At 52.6% G+C, this 20,776-nt stretch overlaps 1 protein-coding gene across 2 annotated transcripts in view; it reads right to left on the reverse strand.

The window, feature by feature from the left end:
• The window catches only part of TRAPPC9 (trafficking protein particle complex subunit 9), a gene marked incomplete at its 3' end in the record, with an annotated part of 533,166 nt that overhangs the window by 462,024 nt on the left and 50,366 nt on the right, over nt 1–20,776 (reverse strand). For both annotated transcript variants that reach the window (XM_081266489.1, XM_081266488.1), the window contains 2 exons: nt 16,100–16,316; nt 7,551–7,694 (listed from right to left, as the gene is read on the reverse strand). In XM_081266489.1, coding sequence (XP_081122615.1) covers nt 7,551–7,694; nt 16,100–16,316 — 361 coding nt within the window. The remainder of the gene's footprint in view (nt 1–7,550; nt 7,695–16,099; nt 16,317–20,776) is intronic.

The following is a 20,776-nucleotide window of genomic DNA, read 5'->3' on the forward strand; positions in this document are numbered from 1 at the left end:
GTGTATGTTTTAATATGGCATTTAAAGGTCTGGGACCAAAAGGGAGCAAGTGACAAAAAGATCAGGAACCAAGCCCCAAGGCCAGTGGCCCACACACAGAATTCAGTGGAAGAGGACTCAGCAGGTGGCCAGGAAGAAGGAAAGGAGGGAGGCTGCGCTGGGAAGGGAGGGGAGCGGGAGGACAGGAAGTGACCTCTGCTCTGGAAAGTGGTGGCCATGGCGTATGGAGAGTAGAGGAAGCCAGGGGAGCCTGAGAGGGGCCTGGGACAGAAGGACATCAGACACGGCTCTGCCAACCAGTGGATTTAAAAAGTGAGGACACCGGGGCGCTCTGCAGAGCTGTACTTCAGGGGACGCTTTGGGTCCAGTGTGGCATGAGGCGGTACAGGCCTGTACAGACCCTCCTCCTAGGAGAGGGTCAGCTCCAGAGGACAAGGACCCTGCGATGGAGCCTGTTGCACAGACGAAGACCAAATTCAACACTCTTGATGGGGTCAGGACTCCCCACCCTCTGCTAGGACCATCCAGAGCACCCTGGTGGTTTGGGAATGGTCCAGTGCAGCTGGGGAGAAGGGGACAGCAGGAGAGGGCTGTGCCCAGCCTGCTTCCTGCTTGGCTGCGACCCTCCAGGCCATGCACTAACCGGCCATTTGAGTCTCAAACTTCCATTCCAGCAGTGTCCCTTAAGGTACAGGCCTGTATAGAACACTCAGGGGGTGACGCAAGGAGGTAAAGAAAGCAGGAAGAGGGTGACCAGCTGCATCCACTCCCAGGGACACAGACAACCAAAGCCACGTCTGCAGTGACAAAGCCATACTCCTGCTCGGTTACTGCAATGGAGACGGGTCACCGACACCTGATGAGAGAAAGTGAGCTCCACCTGAGAAGCTCAGTCTGACCAGTGATCCTTCGCAGAACTCCCCTCTCAAGATGGTGGCACGGTCACCACACGTGGGTGTACCCTGAAGTGGCAGCCTTGGTGGGACAGGTGGCAGCTACTGAGCCCTGGGTAGCACATGCCACCAAGAGTGGAAACAGAGCCACTGAATTTGGCTCAGAAAATGATTTTTTCTGAAGCAGCAAACTGCCTGCTTTGCAAAGGGCTGCAGGGGGCTCTGCTTCTGCACTCTGGGCTGAGACCAGTACCACCAGCCCACATGAGGGGCTGACGTTTAACCTCCTAAATGTTCATCACCAGGCAGCCGTCACAATCACGGAGTGCTAGGGTCAATATCCAAGGGCAGGTCCCTGTTCCCTGCCACCCTGCACTGGGCATGCCCCAGGCAGGCTGCCCAGAGAAAGCCAACATGGCAGGGGAGACTGCTCACACCCTCAGGGGGAGCCAGGCAGGGAGCAGCAGGGGAAAGGGCGGGCCAGAGTCAGGCACTGGGAGGAAGCTCCCTGCAAGGGGCCAGCCACACTGGCTCCAGGGACGTCATTCAGCCTCAAACATCAGAGGAGCCAGGGAACAGGAGCAGCAACTTGCAGCCTGCAGGCCACAGCAAGGAGCCTCAGTTCATCACAGGAGCCAGGGGAAGTGAGGGAAGGTCCTGCACAAGGGCGGGATACAATCCCCCAGTGTAAAGGAAACTCTGGGGCTGATGGAGAAGCAGCCCCTGCTAGAGAAAGGGTGCCCCCACTAGAACAAAATGATGGCCACAGAATAAGGCTTCCGGGGGGCAGGCGCCCAGGCCTCAGTAACACATCCCAAGTGCAGATAGACAGCATGGGGAAGACTCATTGCCAGGGCTGGGGCCTCCTCAACTTGTGGATCATGCCCTTGAGCATGAGAAATGAGAGGCAGAGTGGCCTGCACGGAGAGCCGCTGCCTCTGCTGGCTGCTGACCAAGGGCCACCCCACGCGGCACACGCATGGCAATAGCAGGTTGGCGTGCCTGGCTTCTTTCATTCGGCAGGATGTGTCACGGCAAGCATCAGTACTTGGCTTGTGGAGGTGGAGGTGGAGGTGAAGGTGGAGGTACAAACCCAGGAGTCCCCAGTGTATGCTAAGTGGATGGGCTCCCCGTTAGCTTGGGAACTGTTTCTCAGTGAATGTGTTTACCATTCTGAGAAAGCCACTTGAGTAAGCTCTTCGGCCTTCCACAGGCTCAGGGCTGCAACATTGCTCCCGAGGCTGTGGAGGCTCCATCAGCCACCAGCAAAGCTCCATGTTCCCCGAGCCTCAAGTTCCCAAAGGAAGCCAAGTGAGTGGCTCTGGACCAGAGCAGGCTTCTGAGCCCCCGCAGCTGAACAACACCCAGCACCGCGTCTGAGCCGCGGGTTCCGTGGCAAGGCAGCAGGCCTCGGTCCCTACACCGCAGACCTGGGGAGCAGAAATGGCACATGCCAAATCTGCAGCTGCCTGACCACTGCTCACTGTCTAGGGACAACTTCCCATGCACTGCCCTGTCCTTCCCTCGACCCTCCTTTCTGTCACCTCCCACTCAGCATGTCATTGTTAAGGCCAGCCCAGCAATTCAAATCGTAAGTCGGCACATGCTGGACAAACAGTATGTATATCTACTCACCCTCAGGGATCACCCTGCTGTTCCCTTTCTCTTGGGGTCCTTTTGTGGCACCTCAGTCAAAAGAACCACCATATTGTGACTGAGGAGCCACGTCCAAGACCCAGGGAGAACCTCATCATCTCAAGACATCAGCAAGCACCTAAAGGGTGTCACCTCTACCCTTCATATAACGCTGCAGGCAGACATAAACCTGGGGCTGAGAGAGGGTTTCACTTCCCAGAGTCCCCCACAAAACAAGCCAACAGACGTCCTCCGTGTCCCCATAAGGGCAGCCCAAGCAGGCACGTGGAATTCCGACCACACTAAAGAGCAGGAACACAGCTCTCCCCACCATGGAGGCACGAGAAGTCCATCCCCACAGAGAATTCTCTGAACCTTCCACAGATGTGGTGGGGCCCCGACAGCAGCACACAGGCGGCCACCAGAGGAGAGTGCTGCTGCCACAAAGGGACGCTCCTGGGACAGTGCGAGGGCAGTGAGGGCAATGTGCCAGCAGGCTGCCCAGGGTGCTGCTGCGCCTGCAGCACTGTCGGGAACTCGGCCCAGCCAAGGCAGGGAGAAGCGCAAGGGGTGCAGGCAAGGCTGGAGGGGGTGGCTCTAAGTCACCCTCAACCCTCCAAAAAGGGAGAAGCCTTTCAAGAGACCCCTGCCTCTCGTGCATGCCGGGATTGCATGCACAGCCCACGAGGTCCAAGGGATGACAGCTCCATAAATCCACTACCACATGCCGTGGCAGCTCTGCACCCGCACAAAAATGGCCCATACCAGTGAAATCTAAGACAGCTGCGCTTCCAGGGAAAACCCCACAAGTCCTCAAGTCTAAACTTCTACCTTGCAAAAAAGACCAAAGTCCCAGGAGCCCAGAGCCTTGTCGGGTGAAGAGGTGCCTCCTGCCAGTCTGGAAGCCCACTCTCTGCTCACCTCAGAGGCACACACAGGGAGGGACAGGCAAGGAGTCCCCAGTGGCTGCCCCACTGCCAGCAGCCAATGGGGGCACACCTTTGTCTTTCCTTTCTGCTGCTCTTCCATTCCAGCTCCATCTCCATGCAGGCATGTTGAGAAATGTTAATTACCCAGCCTGCCAGGGGTGCCTGAGCTCTTCAGGGAAAAGGGCAAAAGACCTGCCATTAAAACAAATCAAAATCCCATCATTAAAAATAACAGCACTGCACAGAAGTCTCCACATCCCGCTTGTCCAAATGAGAAAACGGAGATCCAGGAAGGCTGCAGTTATTGACCTGAGTGTCCACTGATCAAAGGTGAGAGGTGGAGAGGCCCTCCCAGCCCTCCTCCCGTCCTTCCTCAGAAAACTCCAATTAACCAATGACATCACTCTCAGCCTCTCAGCAAACAGCAGTTTGTCAAACAATATCAAATACCTAGATTCTTCTCTTCCTAAACAACGTTAGTAAGACCTCTGGCAACCACTGCAATGCTATCAGCATTATATGGGCAAATAAATCCTTCTGTCACCTAGAAACGCACAGCCAAGACCCCACCCATCACAGGGCATATCACCTTCCCACACCCAGGGAGAGCAACCCGCAAGAGCACAGGCCAAGCGCAGCCCACCACTGCATTCTCCACATCCTCCCTGGGAGTCAGCCATCCACCAAAACCAAACCCCAGAAAGAGGGACACTGCTGGCCTGGTGACTGCCCCTTCCCAGAGCTGCCTGATGTGACTCTAACTGAACCTCAAGGGCTCCATTCAGGTCCAAATGCAGATTTAGAGTCTCCCCACACTAACTCTAGGAAACAAGGAAAAGAAAAACTCTACATGATTTGAACTCAGGATTCAATTTTATCCTCCAGCACTTCTAGTAGATCTCAAAGCAAGAGAGGGATAGAAAGAAAAAGCGGGGGGGAGGCTATTTTCAGGACTCCACTGAGAGATACAACCAAAAGGGATCACAGCATGCAGTGTGGGGACCCCAGGACTCTGGCCACAAGTGCAACACTGCCCACCTGAGGGAGACAGAGCCTGCCCAGGTCCTGACCTTGAGTCTCCCTGTATCTCAACTGGCCTTCTTGAGACCATAGGCCTCTACAGACATGCTATTTCAACCTTATTTTATGTTTAAATATTTTACATGTATAGTCCAAAAAGCCTTCAACATGACCTGCCACAAGATGCCCCATTGCCCACACACATCACCCTTTTTGGAAGATCACAGGACAGGTTTAGAGGGAAACAAATCTTAAAATGTAAACGGGATAAGAAAAAAGGAGGAGGAAGTCACCAAATTCTGAGGCCCAGCAGGATTCTCACCTCATTCAGGGTGGAGGTTTCCTCTGAGTCTCTGCAATCACACACTTCTGCTCACGGGCACAGGTGACAGTGGTGGCTGCCTCGATGGAGGGAAGCCAGAGAGTGACCCAGTGTGCGTGCTTCCTCTGCTTTCCTGTGGCCTCCCATGTTCAGGTAAGCCATGGGCATGGAGGCGGGCTGCTGACTAAGCCAGGACACAGTGCCTTGTGTCTGGAGTGGAGAAGGTCAAGTCACACCTGATGCAGCAACGAGGAGTGCCTCACTCCACTGTCGGACCCCACTCCACACTCAGCCACTTAAAATCACCACATGCTACTGAGGTCCTCTGACTACAGACCCCAACCCTTGAGAAATGCAATATACACAGAAACAGGTGCTTCTGGAACAGACACAGGCGCCAGGCAGTACGTAAAGCCTGAGCTACGTGTGAAGCGAGAGAACGGGGACAGGCCCTTCCGCCTGCAGACAGGGTGCAGCGTGAAGGAGCCAGAGGTAAAGGCCCCCACAAGGAAGGAAGGTTCGTGCTGCTGAGGAGAAAAGCCCATGGTGCGGCAGGGGAGGCAGGGGGTGTCACTCAGGAAGAACAAAGGGTACGTGAGACTGCACACGTCTAAATGTGACATGGGGACAGGACCAGGGAGAGCAGAGCCATGGCTGAGGAAGAGAGGCAGGGCCTCAGGTCAGGGTGAACACAGAGGCTGTGCTACCTCTTCAGGGTTGCAGATCTCAGGTCGGGTCATGAAACCAGGGAAGCAGGGAGGGCAAAGAGGCAACGAAGCAAGGAGGGAGCCACCCCTGCCCCCCAGCAGCTGCAGCCTCAGGGGAGACGGGAGGACGCCACAAAGACTCAAGAGCGAGGTGTTCCCGTCAGCAGCTTCCTCGGTGGCCTTGCTACTCAGGGGCTAGACACACCAGGGTAGGGATGCCAAGTGGTGACTCAAATGTCAAATGCAACGCCAAGGGAAATGGGAACCGGCCAGGCACAGAAGCTGAGCTGTTGTCCAGGAGACCACTGTCCCAGCAGTGACTCCCCCAGGTCACCAGAAGTCCTAAATAGAAAACAACAGCTAGCTCACACCACGAGGGAGGCACGTGGCCAAGTGGTGTGCACCCTAAGAACAGAACATTAAAGACAGACAGGGACAGGGGTTGGAGGACAAGAAGTCATTCTGGGTAGAAATGGCCACGGAAGTCACTGCACACAGACGGCCATCTTCAAATGAGGCCCGAGTTCCAGCAGAGACGGGGACAAGGGCTCTACAAGTGAGGGGGACAGCAGGAGGAGGACGCAGTGCTGCCCAGAGATGGCGTTTCAGGACCTGCAGGGATACAGACTGGTGAGCCTGGCCACTTCAGCCTGGAGGCAGGACTCGCGACCCTCTTCTGAGTTCAGAACCTCGACCGAACCTTCCCTCCCACTGCAAGAAGGCGAGGCTGTGGAGGCCAGAGCCTCTCCCTCTGTGCGGGGCACTGGCACATGGTCTTCTGCACACCCATTCTGAGGGCAACACCATACAGTGCCCAGAGTGGGCCCTGCTCCTGAGCTCTGCGGGCATGGGCACATCCAGGCCTCACAACTTCCCTGGGAGACACACTCCCTGAGGACCCTGGGGCTGGAGAGGGCTGCTTCGATTCCACGACAGGGACACTCAAGAGAAAGCTATGGGGAAGTGGGAAGACAAAGGCGCACAGAGCTTGGCAGACCCCTGGATGTGGGTTGCAGAAGGGGGCATTCAGGCCTCTCAGGCTCCCGACAGTAGCAGTGACCACACGGCACTACAGCAGACAGCGGTGCTGCTCAGTCATCGCTCAGGGCGAGGGAGGAGGTGCCCCAGAAGAAGAGCACTGCCCTCCAGAAGCCGGCCTTCCCGGGTCACAGCCCCGCTGGGAGCCACGTGTACCAGTGCCTGGGAAGAACACGAAGACCCAGATCCTCTCAGATCTCGCGGCAGGGGTCCAGGGGTCAGCTGGGGCCGCGCCCTGGCTGCTGAAGAGAATGACACCTACCTGCCACCAGCAGCTGGCCAGCAAGGGAGCAAGAGGCCTGGGTCAGCAGTGCACGCCACCCCAGCAAGACCAGTCTCCCTTCCTCTCCACTTCAGAGGGTGTTGATCCCAGGAGTCCTTCCTAATAAGCTCCCCACACATGGCTTCACCGCAGAAGACACGTCCCTGAGCACCCAGCCAGCACCCTACACTGACACAGCCAGAGTGGCAAAGGCAGCCTGACAGGGGAGCCGCTGGGTCCCCTTCTGACGCTGACCTTCAAGCACGACAGCAGGGAGATATGCCCCACGCTGCGGAATAAACAGATCACCACTGAAACCCAAAGCCCAGGTGACCCCAGGAACAGTGTGGGCAGAGGGAGCAGAGGAGGCCCACTGTGGAGTGCGGGCAGAGATGTCACTGGGCCCATTACAGCAGCACAGGCGACCCTGGCCAGGTGCCCTGGAAGAAGCAGTGCCAGAGGACAAAGGGCTGGGCCTCTGGCTGTCCCACCTCCCTTCAGTGAGGCCACGGGGGCCACACGGTGGACCCCCCAGTGTCCTCGGGAGCTGCGCCCTTCCCTCCACAGCACCACGCCTCGGCACCGCGCCCGACACAAGGCAGAGTGCAGAGCGGGAGGGGGCGAGAGCCAGGCACAGGGCCTGGGGGCCTGGGCAGGAGGGGGACAACCCGCCCACGACCACCACACCCCAACCCAGACACCTCCTGCTGCCTGGGAAAGACAAAGTCCAACGCAACGGCTCACCCTGGTCCGACAGGAAGTCCAGCATGGTCTGCAGGAGGAAGCACAGGTGTCTCACGGACAGCGCAGGGTTCCCCATTCTCCGGGAGGCATAGACCAGCTCGTGAAGCAGACGCATCTGGACAGCAGCCCAGCCTCTGTGTGTACCTGCAGCAAGGACACAAGTGTCATCAAGGAAACGTGCAATGTCCCATGACACCTGGCAATCTATGGCAAAGCCTCAGCTTTCAAAGTCAAAGGGCCACAGAACATACTCCCCCGTGGCCACTGATCCTGGAGACAGACTCTAAAGTGACCCACTTTCCATACATGAGAACGTCTTCCTTTCTCTCCACGCAAAGACACAATTTCAAAACTATCTGAGATGATTCTGATAAGCTTAGAAGAAAAGACTTTTCAATGCCACTGAGTTACAGACATATATTTTCTCAAAAAAAAAACTGATATTTTGATGGGCCTTCCTTACCAACCAAGAATATTAAATTAAAAACATAGTATTTCTCTGAAGCATAAGAAAAATACAGGAAAGTGGAGAAACTGGACAAAGAGGCCATATCAAGGGGCTTTTATGGCTGCTCCTGTCCAACTTGGCTCAGCATGCTTCAAATGCCAGGCTGGAGATTTGGGTGCAGGGCCGGTGGTGCACTGCCTCAAGCCCAGAATCTGAGAGTCATTTACTCCACTTCCCTTTGCTAACCTAACTATTCTCCACCTAAAAACACCATGCGGCCAGGCGCAGTGGCACACATCTGTAATCCCAGCGGCTGAGGCAGGGAGGCTGAGGCAGGAGGATTGCGAGTTCAAAGCCAGCCTCAGCAATGGCGAGGTGCTTAATAACTCAGTGAGACCCTATGTCTAAATAAAATACAAAATAGGGCTGGGGATGTGGCTCTGTGGTCAAGTCCCCCTGAGTTCAATCCCTGGTACCCTCCCCCACCAAAAAAAAAAAAAAAAAGAATGAATGGATCTAAAAACACTGCATGGAGAAGATAAGGTGACAAGAGTCTGCACTGCGTCCAGGGCTCAGGGATTGGAAAATAATTTCAGTCACAGAAAGGTCTGATTCAAAAGCATCCCTGCCTCGAGGCTCCCGTTCCCCACTAGATGCTCGATGGTAGCCTCCGTGGCCTCCACTGCAGCGGTCCCCTTGCAGCAGGTGGGCAGAGCCACTTATAGGGATTAAAATTCAGACTGCAACACGCCCTCTACACAAGAAGATGCTGATCTCGACACATCTGGAGGGGGACCAGGAAGTCTGTGTTCTTACCTCTGTGTTCACCCTAACTCTGACAATCATCCAGACGGGTGACAATTCACTGCTCCCACTGACCTAAACTCAGGGCATTCAGGCTCAGACAAGCCAATGACATCCCCTGAAAGCCTGCAGCAGCCCGAGACAGCAGGTCAGTTAACAGGTGCTCACAGAAAGCCTAAAACAAGGCAGGCCTGGGAAGATGGTGGGAGGGGACGCAGGACCCGGAAGGGAGCACGCTGGGGGATGCCATGTGGCCACAAGGAAGGACGGCAGCAGGTAAGTGTGTGACCTTAGCTGGGGCGGGTGGCAAGGAGGGGACATCTGAGATGAGGCTTCCATAGAAGGTGGCAACAGGAAGCCGCACAGCAGGCACCGCACAGTCGTCGACAAAGGCAGTGAGTCACCTCAAGAGCCCCAGCAGCTCCTTGTGAGTCCCTAATAAACACTTGCTGACAAATGCTAGTGACGTCATGATGCCAGGAACACAGTGTGACCGAACACACGGCAACCTGACTCAGCTGTGCCAGGATGGGCACCAACACGGCCACGCTGTGCCAAGAACGAACCCTGCGCCACCGCGTCTCCCTCAAGGTGCTCACTGGGTAAGACCTGCCCAGGTCACGAGTTCCTGCGTTTGGAGACAGTTTGTCACCACACTATCCCAGAGCAGAGCTTCCACAGATCAGGCGCTCCTTTGGTGCTACCTACGGGCCAACGCGACCATGGGAGGAGGCTCCTTCTCATTCCCTGACCTCCAGTGGGTTCACCTGCAGTGTTTTAGACTCCTCCCAAAGGGTTCCTCTGCCCACGGCACCTCCTGGCCTGTCTCCTACATCCTGCCCCACACGGCTGACCACCTAACTGCACAGAGCACAAGTTCAGCCCAACGCAGGTGAGCTGCAGGCCACGTGTTTGTCTCCCCTGAGGGCCTTCCTCAGGCACAGATCCTGGAGGCCCACAGGAGGCCCAGGCCCGGACGGCACTCAGCAAGCGTGGGGTCAAGATGGAAACCTGAGGCAAGAAGGCCTGCACACTCAAGGGTCTGAGGTGGAACGGGATGGTTTCCGGGATTTACTAGAAATACTTGAAAAGAAAGTGAATAAAGGAGAAGCCAGGACACACACAGGCCAAATGCTAAATGTTGATGACAACGTGAAGCTGTGGTGGCCACGGCGCCGCTGTCTGAGCTGGGAATGTCTGCAGTGTCCCGTGACGAGGCCCACACTGAACTCCAAGACCTGACTCAACGCTTGCCTAGAGCACAACCAGTGCACAGATGTCTTCCAGAAGCCTCTTCGGTAAGACGGTGGCACAGAGAGCAGAAGGAAGGGAGTGGGCACGTCCTGTAGCGCCCCCTCTGTCAAAGCTGGGACCCTCTCACACCGAAAGTTAAAATTTTAAAAAGAATTAGGCAATCAATGTCATGACTCACCTAGCCATGCCTGAAAAAGACCCAATTCCACCCAATTTCAACACCAAGAAGATTTTCTCACAAAGAAACTGGGCAAATATCACTTTGCTGATCTTTTTAAAAACAGATAATAATGCAGTTCTCCCACAGGCGATTATAAGTAAGCCGGAGTGTGAACTTTCTCAGCGGCAGACAGTACAGGCTATGATTTCTCTGTGACTTGAAGTGCTCCTCTGACAAAACACAGAATTTTTTTTTTCTTAAGACAGATTTGAAGCATATGACTCAGTGATAAAAAAAAAAAGTTCACCAATTTGGGGGCTTATTAGACACGTCAATGACTGCCACTTAGCAAATCCACTTGCTGTAGCAGCCTCTTTTGGAAAAATGCCTGGCCCAGTCCAATCTCACCCCCAGGAACAGGCTGAGCAAGGGGCACTAACCCAACCTTCAGGACGGGGACGCTGGAGACTGGAGGCAGGGCTGGCACCTATGCCGCAGCCCTGGGGGCACTCGTCTAGAGAGACAGGCGATGCAGGCCGCCTGTGCTCACAGGCGCAGGCACTGGTGGATCTCCAGGGCACTCCTGGAGACGGAGTTTAAAGTGGTTTTATTTTTAATTAAAAGTACAGCCAGCTGACATTTACCATTTTGCTTTATTTGATCTCATTCCCTCACCCTCCTCCCTGATCTCTTCCATCATCTCTTCAGTGATGATGGCAAATGTCCCCTCCTGAAACGAGTCCAAGTAAAGTGTTCTGAGTCACCTGGAAGCGTGCTTGTTCGTCTTACTTTTTAAAAGGACCTCCCCACGAAGAGCAAGAACACTGCCCTCGGTGAGAGCCACAGATGCTGGGGGCTGCTCCGGGGCTGAGCTCCACGACAGGAGGCATCGCCCCACAGCCAGGGCTGAGTGTAGGGGTGTGCAGCCACCACCCCACATGTGTCTTCATACATGTAACACCACGAGAGTGCTCTGAAGAAGCCCAACAGTGTTCAGCGAGAGAAATGAAAGGAGTCCCTGAGGCAGAAGGGGCCACACGGGACCTCTCTCAAGAAACGGCACTCGGCTGACCCAAAGGGTGATAGAGTCAGACAGCAGTCTAGGGAGGAGACCCCTGAGAGAAAGAAGAGCCACTAGAAGACTGAACACTAATACATCTTTAGACATGATAGACACTGATCTCAATAGAGAAAGAAAAAAATTAAGACAACTTCTGAGCAACTTTCATAAAGCCCAGGGGGCTAGCTTCCCCCTGAAGCTAGCCTGGGGTTACAGTCAAAGAATAGCAACCAAAAAAAAAAAAAAGTAACAGAGAGCAACTTCAGTCTTTCCTAAAGTGTCTCAGAAGTATGCCAAACGGGGATTCCATTCACAGCACACATAGAAACCTCTTAAAATACACTTCCCTGCCAGGCACAGTGGTACACACCCATAATCCCAGGAGCATGGGAGGCTGAGGCAGGAGGATCACAAGTTGAGGACAGCCTCAGCAACTCAGTAAGGCCCAAAGCAACTCAGCAAGTCCCTAGCAATAGCAGAGGATGTGGCTCAATGATTAAGCATCCCTGGGTTCAATCCCTGGTATCAAGAAAATAAACAAAATATACTTCCCTGTTTCCCTCTAAAGTGATAGTGTGACTGCCCTAAAGTCTTCTCTTCCCTCTTCCCAAACACTGCCCCAGTCCCATCAAACTTCTTAGGAATACAGCAAAAACGAGTTTCAACTCTAAGGAGAGTTGAAAAAAAAGCCTGGCAGAATCCAATCTTCTCTCTCACCTGTAACTCTTTTGTACGCAAATCCTACAAGTTTCCAGGGCTTGTCCAGTGATTTCTGCCCTTAAATCCAATCAATACCACAAAAAAACAGGGAGGGGCCCCGCCTGCGAAACCTACTTCTGTTGTGTGGACACCAGCAAGAAGGTCCCGACTTGCTGCTTTTTCCTTTGTCCCCTCACACTGGACTTGCTAGCTCTGGAAAGAGCACTTGGCTGGTCCTGAGCTGCTCCCTGTAGGCTCTGATGACCCAATCCCATATCCCCTGTAACTCAATCAGCATCCCCATTTCAAACACTCAGGACATCTGGTGACTTGGCCACAGCCGCACAGCAGGGTGCCAGTGTCCCAGCCTTAGGGACAGCACTTCCCCCTTGCAAGCCGCCATCCCCTCTTACATCACATGGACTCACAGGTTCCACTCCCTGAGCAGCTGAAACTGCCCACCAAGAGGCCACAGCTGTCGAAGTGGCCAGGGGCCCAGAGGCCCAGCTAGGTTCCTGGGGCAACAGACTCACTGGCCCAGAGCCAGGCAGGTCCCAGCACTGCAGCCCAGTGCTCTGTTCGGGTCATGACCACTGGCAACAATTCTGCCCAGCATGGCAACTGCCCTGGGGCCTCACTGAAAATACCAGGAAAGTGCCATAAAAATATAATCACCTTTGTGAACGATCATTTCTGTAATGTCCAATAAGGGCAGTTTTTTTAATAAATAAAAATATCCCTGACTTCAAGACTAGTACAAAGCTACAGCAATCAAGTCCATGTAGTTTTGGAGTGAGAACAGACAAAAAGATCCACTGAACAAAACAGAGAACCTGTAACTAGAGTCACAGAGTACAACAGGCTGGTCTCTGACAAAGACTAAAGGCAACACGCAGCTGAGACAGTCCCTCCTGACAGATGGGCTGCCACAACTGGACATCCAGAAACTTGGCCACAAGTCTGGACACAGACCTTGGACTCTGCACAAGTACCCAGGAACACGTAAGGTTCAACTGCAAACCCCAGACGTTAACACAGAAGTGGAGGTGACCCTTAGTATAGCAATGACTTCACACACTCACCAAAGGCACCATCCAGGAAAGAATCAGTACACTACATGTCATTAAAACTGAAGACTTCTGTCTGCTCCATGAATGACACTACCAAGAAAATGAGAGGACAAGATACAGACTGACAGAAAATATTTGCAAAAGACGTCCGATAAAGAACTGTTGTTCAAATCATACAGCACACTCCTAAAACTCAACAGAACAGCCTGATTTTATAATGGGTAAATGATCTGAACTGACATTTCACCAAGGAAGATACTCAGGTGGCAAATAAGCACGTAAAAAAATTTCAACATCATATGTCCTCAAAGAACTGTGAATTAAAACAGCAACAAGGTACCACTCAGCACTTGTTAGAATGGCCAAACTCCCAAGAACTGACATCACTGGACGCTGGACAGGATGTGGAGCAACAGGAATGCTCCTCCATGGCATGGCAGGAAAGCAGAATAGCACAGCCACCAAGGAAGAGAGTCTGGTGGTTTCCTGCCAAACTAAACATACACTCCCCACATGAAGTAGCAACAGTGCTCCCCGACATCTACCCAAAGGAATTGAGAACTTACGTCCACACGAGACTTACACGTGAATACTATGGATGCTTTATTCGGAATTCCCAAGGCTTGAAAGAAATCAAGACTTGAACCAAGATTCTTTAGGCTACTACATAAATAACTGTGGTATCTCCAAGGCTACAAAGAAACGAGTTAACAATCCATGAAAAAGACATGAAAGACACTTAAGTGCATATTACCAAGTGAAGGGAGATAATCCGAGAAGCCCTCGCACTATTCAAGTGCAACTGTGTGACCTTCTGGGAAAGGCGCAACTACGGAGGCTGGAGTAAAAGGGTACCGTGTCCAGGGGCCTGAGGAAGAAGGGACAGCAAGGCCTTCAGGGCAGGGAGGCTCTCTGCGATTCTGTGACGGTGGACATGGGTCACTGCACATTTGTCCAAGCCCACATAACACACGGCACCCAGAGTGAGTCCTGAAGTAGACTAGGGACAGTGGGCTGTAGCAAATGCTCCACTGGTGGGTGACGCTGGCAGTGGGGAGGCTGGGCCTCTGTGGGGCGGGGACTGGGGACTCTATACTGTATGCTCAATTTTGCTATGAACCTAAAACTATTCTAATTTTTTTTCTTTTTTTTTTTGTGGTGCTGGGGATTGAACTCAGAGCATTGTGTGTGCGAGGTAAGCACTCTACCAACTGAGCTATATCTCCAGCTCCTAAAAGATTTTTTTAAATAACATAAAACCATAGGGAGGAAAGTGTAATGATGAGAAGAATATGAAAAAAAATGAATTCTTAAGTGATCTATTTTTTAAAAAGAAAGAATGGGGGCGGGGGCTGGGGCTCAGCGGTAGGGCACCCGCCATGCATGTGTGAGGCCCTGGATCCTCAGCACCACATAAAAATAAATAAAGATATTATGTCCATCTACAACTAAAACAATGTTTAAAAAAATATTTGCAAAAAAAAAGAAAGAATGGTAGGTGCTGGTTAGTGGACACATGAGCAGTACTATTCTGTTCGTATAGAATCGAACACTCTGAGACATTAGGTCACATTCCAGGGCCACATGCTATTGTTGGCAGGGCACCTCTCCTGCTGGGGGCCCTCTCGGGCCAATGAATGTGCTGACTGGACACAGGACCGCATGGAATGCAGGCCTACAAACACTCCAAGTTTCCGGCCGGACAGGCCCACCAGAGGCAAGTCTGTTCACTGAATTATCATCCATTTATTTCTCCCTCTGGAAAGTAGAAAGCTCTTACAACAAGGCTGCCAGAGTGGCTATAAAGAGGCAGGAACTCAGGAATGGGGTGCCCTAGCCCTCAGTCCCCAGAATGCTAGGAACTGGGTTGGTGCCAACAGCACAAACCTGACCAATGAGAACACAAATGACATGCTCCCCTGAGGGCCATGTCATTTCTTCAGTTCACGCTGCCTGCAGGTCTGGTCCCAGGTCTGCGTCCTGTGAAGTACACTGGCCACAAAGACAAGGGGAGACCTTATTTCAATCCCAAATTCCTCACCCTGCTCAGTCTAAACTTAGCTCCCAACCTTCATCACACACTCCCTCTTTCCTAACTGGCCTCTGTCCCCAACCCCTGTGGGCAGCCAGACCCAGGGCCTTGCCGCAGTCTTGGCTGGGCACAGAATCACGAGCCACTCAAGCAGGAACAAAACTTTATTTTTTAAAAAGCCGCCAATACTCCGTAGGCGCCGGCAAGCCAAACCCGGTCCTCCCACGCGGGCAGACACACCCCCCCCCCCCCCCCCGAATTTCCTCCTACTATCCTTCCCCAACCAATGGGAACTCTCCAGGAGTCCCATAACATGCCGGTAGCAGGCCAAGGTGAACAGCAGGAGCCCAATTTGCATATGAATGTAAATCTTAACATAATCATATCATCTCAGTGGCTAGCTGGCGTCACTTTACAACCAAAGGTGCCATCCATGCATCATTTATCTGCTTGTGGCTCCTAGCAGGGCCTCACTCCCGGACTCCTTCCTCTCTCCTTTACCAATGGGGTCAAGCAGAAACAACACTAAGCAAGAGCCCACCCGGCCTGCCAAGAGGGCAAGATGAGTCAGGTCTTCTTAAGAGTCAGGCAGAACTCCCAAAAACACAGGCCAGGCCCCTCTCCACATGTCCCCAGCCTGCCACTGAAGCAAAGGAAGAGAGCCACAGGGAAAGACAAGCACTCTCCTTCAAGTGTGGGAGGAGCTGGGCTTGCTGGGGGAGGCACCGAGTGGGGCCCAGGGAGAGACCTGCCCTGCAGTGAGAGCCCCATCTGGAGGCGTGTTTCTGCACTGTGAGCACCTACCTGCTAGCCCAGGTTCCAGACCCTGCTCTGCAGGGAACCAGGTGTCTCAGTGGTGCTCTAGGGAGCAAAGGATAGTCCTGTGGCCACAGATGGGGTTAAGCTGTTCTGACAGTGGAAGCAGCCCTGAGGAGCCACTGGCAGGCCATCCAGAGGCCCTGCAGAGCAAGGGTTAACAGAAATAAAGCAATGTTGCCTTTCCAGCCCCAGGATGGTGGTACCTTTGCTAAAGTCCTTTGGGTCCAGTGACAGACTGTAGCCAGGCAGCGTCTCCAGGAGGAGCTTGTAGCAGGCCCTCCAGCCAGGCTCCGCAATGCTCGGGGCCACGCACTGCATGGCCGCCACACGCTTGAAGAAGGCGGACTTGCGGTGGAAGCCGATCAGCTCGTAGAGCTCGGAGAGGATGCTGTAGCGCTGGATTTTCTCTTCTTCAGAAAGCTGAAGCGCAAGAAGAACACAAAAAGCTTTTCAAATACACTTGTAAATGAAAAAGGAAATGCACATGAAAAGACTTTTACAAAACAAGGACCTGGAGAGCCATCAAGGAGAGGGAGGGCTGGGCCCCGCAGTGGGACACAGCAGCACTGGGAGAAGCTCTGAGGACCACAGTGGACACTGCAGAGCCCTCTGCCAGACCATGGCTCCAACTGCCTCCTCACCTTCTACTGAGGAGGCCCAGGCTCTGGCACAGAGGTGTTTGCCAACATGATATAAAACATCCTTCATTAAAAGAAGACAACGACGACGATAAAGAAGAGGAGCAGCAGGCCTGTAGGACTGGGCAAGGCCTGTCATCAGACACATGCTTGTTGGAATGCCAGAGGTAGGGAGTGGCTCAGCGGTGGGGTGCTCATCAAGCATGCGAAAGGTCCCAGGTGCCCTCTCCATACCACAAAACAAATAGACAGATAAATAAAGACAAGAAAATGGCACGGTATTTTTAAGAAGAATATATAGAGCCATTTACTGGAAAATGAATTGTTATTTAGACTTAAAACTCCACAGCCTACACCAAGTTTCTTTCACATGAAATGTTAAGAGGATTCTCCCAACAACTTCGACATGGAGTAATATTGACTTCTGCTGCTAAGCACCTACTGTGTACCAGCATATTTAGCATACCTCCTTTAATCAACACAGCAACCCACGAGTGCAGTACTCCAGCCTGTGGACAAGAACACTGGAGTTCAAGGAAGCATCAATAACCTGTGCAAAGTCACACAGCCAAGGAGGACCAGAGACAAGACCTCCCAGTGGTCAGGTCCTGCTCACTGCAGGCCTTCACTTGGCTGCAACACAGCTGCCCTGGGACAAGAAGGCAGGTGGAGGCCCCCAGCCACACACGGAAGCTCACCTGAGGAGCTGGCTCTCTCTGGCCCCAACCTTGACAATAAATCTGCTTCTAGATATTTCTGTTAGGACACAGCCACACCTGAACACCCAGTCAACTTACACCCTTAATCCTTCCTGTCCACTCTCTCCTGAGCCTGAGTGCTCTTACCTCTCTTCCAGGGCCTGCCTCCCACCTCCTCACTTTCCTTAATCCACCCACACACACCTGCCAGACTAGTATGTCTAACCCCGGCTCAGAGACAACCCCCTGCTAAAGACTGACTGTGCTGAAACCTAGATGCCGTGATTGGGATGGAAGGCCTTTGGGGGGTGACTAGGTCACAAGAGGAGAGCCAAGGCCTCACAAACAGGACAAGTGCACTTGTGAAAGAGATTCCTGAGAGACCCCTCCCCATGCCTACCACACCAGGACACAGCACCTACAGGTCAAGCAGGGGCCTCAACAAACTGGGTCTTGGACCTCCAGTCTGCAGAACTAGGAGAAATAAATTTATTGTTTATAAGCTGCTCAGTCTCTGGTATTCTGCTGTAGCAGCCTGAAAGGACCAAGACAACTCCCATTTCAAAAGGAATCTTCAGAACCACAAAGTGCAGCCTGGAGGCCCCATGTGCACACTGACTCCCAGGCAGACCCAACCTGCCCTGCAGCTCCAGCTCCTGCCTACCCACAGCCAATCGGAACCACTTCTACTCATGTTTCCGTCCTCAGGCAGCATGTCCTTAGTGAATGCCCGCTCTGTGCCAGACATGAGGATGGATAGGGACAGAGTGAGCAAAGACCCCTCCTCTGGGGCCTCCAGGGAGTGACAGGCTGGACCCACTGAGGATCGGTGGGGAAGAAGACCACAGACCAGCAAGTGAAGGAACAGAAACACCACTGCACCTGTGATGAAGCAGACTGTCAGAAGGATGGTGGGAAGGTCAGGCACCACTCCAGCCAGGGGTCCATAGGACTTCACCAGGCAGAGAGGCTCTGGGCGCACAGCCTCAGGCCCCCTCCGCCCACCCCACCATCGTCCATACCCAGCTCTCCTTCAAAGACTTTCACCCCAAGTCACCCTCTTCCAGGAACCCGTCCTCAAGCCGCTGCTGCTTTCCATAAATTCTCACAACCAGACACACTGCATGACGTCACTGCTCTGCCCCACACCATCCATGTGCAGGTTGAGTCCCCGACCCCCAGCACCAGAAGACCCCAGCATTGCTTCATGCTCACGCTGTGGTGCCCACCGACGTGCCATGGGTGCTGCATGTGCTCATCAACAGTTGACGTTATCAGTCTTTTTAATTTTAGCCATTCCACTGGGTTTAATTTGCATTTCCCTGATAACCACAATGCTGAACATCTTTCCATATGATTACTGGCCACTTGTATGTCTTCCTTTGTGAAGTGCTTCTTCAAATTTCCTGACAGCTCTTAAAAATTAGATCATTTGTCCTGTTCCTGAGTGGAACGGTTCTCTATATGCTCTGAATGTAGGTCCTCAGTCATACGTGTTTCGCAAATATTTATTGCCAATTTATTGTCTTCAGGGACTCTCTTGATAAGCAGACATTCACTACGATGTAGCTCCAGTTATCAGTTGTTTCTCAGATGGTTATTGCTTCCTGTGTCCTTGTCTAAGAAACCTTTGCCCAAGGTCACAAAGATACTGTTTCCTTCTAGGAGCTTGATGCTCAGGCCTGCGATTCTACTTCCTGTGAATGTGGAGCACAGCTGTGGAAGGAGCCTGTGATGGAGCCATGACAGAGGATCAAGGAGGTCCCTAAGGAGAGATGAGCACTAAACGCTCCAGCACAATCCTGGACACTGCTAGAGCTTTATCTGCACCAGAGCATGCCCACTAGGACAAGGATGGTGGGGGCGATCTCAGCTGTGGCCTCACGGAGACCCATGAACACAAGGTAGCGGCTCAGACAGGGTCTGAGCCCTGGCCCCCACCCACCAGAGCCGCACGGGTTCTTCCACGAAGCCACTCACGCGAACTCTGACTGGTAATGCACACTTCTGTTCTTCTCCTCTCCATCGGAATGCGATAAGGCAGCCAATGATGAAAGAACACCATATCACAAATGGAACTGAAATCACGTCAAGCCCTTGAAGAGATCCTTAGTGGGAAATCTTGGGCATGATGGTTTTCCAGCACCAGGCGCAGATCAAACATAAAGCTTCTCCTAGTAGAGCCCTGGGAGCCTCAGGACAAGGCTCTGCACGGTGGACATGCAAGAATCAGCACAAAGCTCCAGGGGAACCTGAAATGGCCCCAGGCAAACACCAGACCAAGAGCCTCAGGAAATTTTTTTATTTGTTGATTTTACATATACATGACAGGAAGGTGCATTTTGACATATTACACACACATTACAATTTTGGTCTCATTCTTGTTGTTGAACATAATCTGGAGTTGCACCGGTTGTGTGTTCATACTGAGCATAGGAAAGTTATGTCCGATTCATTCCACTGTCTTTCCTGTTCCCATCTTCCCTTCCTTCCTCTTTAATCCAATGAACTTCAACACTTCCCTTCCCTATCCTCCCTTGTTACGGGTTAGCCTCCAGATATCAAAGAGAACATTCAACCTTTGGTTTCTCAGGATTGGCTTATTTCACTTAGCATGATAGTCTCCAGTTCCATCCATTTACTGGCATATACCATAATTTCATTCTTCTTTATAGCTGAGTAATATTCCATTGTGTCTATATACTACATTTTCTTTATGTTTCCATCCATTGAAGGATACCTAGGATGGTTCTATACATTGGCTATTGTGAATTAAGTTGCAATAAACCTTGATATGGCTACATCCCTGTAGTATATATATTGATTTTAAGTCCTTTGGGTATATGCCCAGGAGTAGGATAACTGGGTCAAATTGTGGTTCCACTCCAAGCTTTCTAAGGAATCTCCATGCTGCTTTCTCAGGAAATTTTTAAATGCAATCAAACCCCCAAATTCATTTCCAACCTGTTGCTCTCCTAGGGAGCATTCATGAGCACATCTTTGTTCTAATTTTTCAATGGCCATGCAGGCAGAACGCCTGAGTTCAGTGCCCCGATGTTGAGACGCAGTTCCAACAGAAGGGCTCGAGGCCTGTCCCCACAAGATGGGCTGCCGGAGTCCCGTCTTCATCTGCCATTCCACTCCAGCTGCAAAGTCTGTGCCAACAGTAAGGAGGCGGTGACACTGGGAGAACTCAGGCCACAGGACTAGCACACTGGTTCTCTGGCAGGGTGACAGAGAGGACGTGACGGATGCAGAAGTCCCTGAGCCCCATCCTGTCTCGGCCACTCGGCGTGCTGGCAAAATGGAGTGATCAAGAATCAAGTGTGATTTTGATTGTTAAAAAGACCAAATGAAATAACGTGTACATTTAGGAAAGGCCTAAAACCCTCAGCGGGTGTTCAGGAAATGGGAAACATCACTGTTGGCTAAACCAGGCTGTGACCAAATTAATCAAGAGCTGCGACCCTCAAGTAAATGCCTCATTCCCAGCAGCCTCAGAAGCACAGGAATTGCAGAGATCTGAAGAGCAAGGAGGTGGTGG

The sequence above is a fragment of the Spermophilus citellus genome, assembly GCF_964194105.1.
Source record: "Spermophilus citellus genome assembly, chromosome: 14".
In the NCBI taxonomy this organism is placed as follows: Eukaryota; Metazoa; Chordata; class Mammalia; order Rodentia; family Sciuridae; genus Spermophilus; species Spermophilus citellus.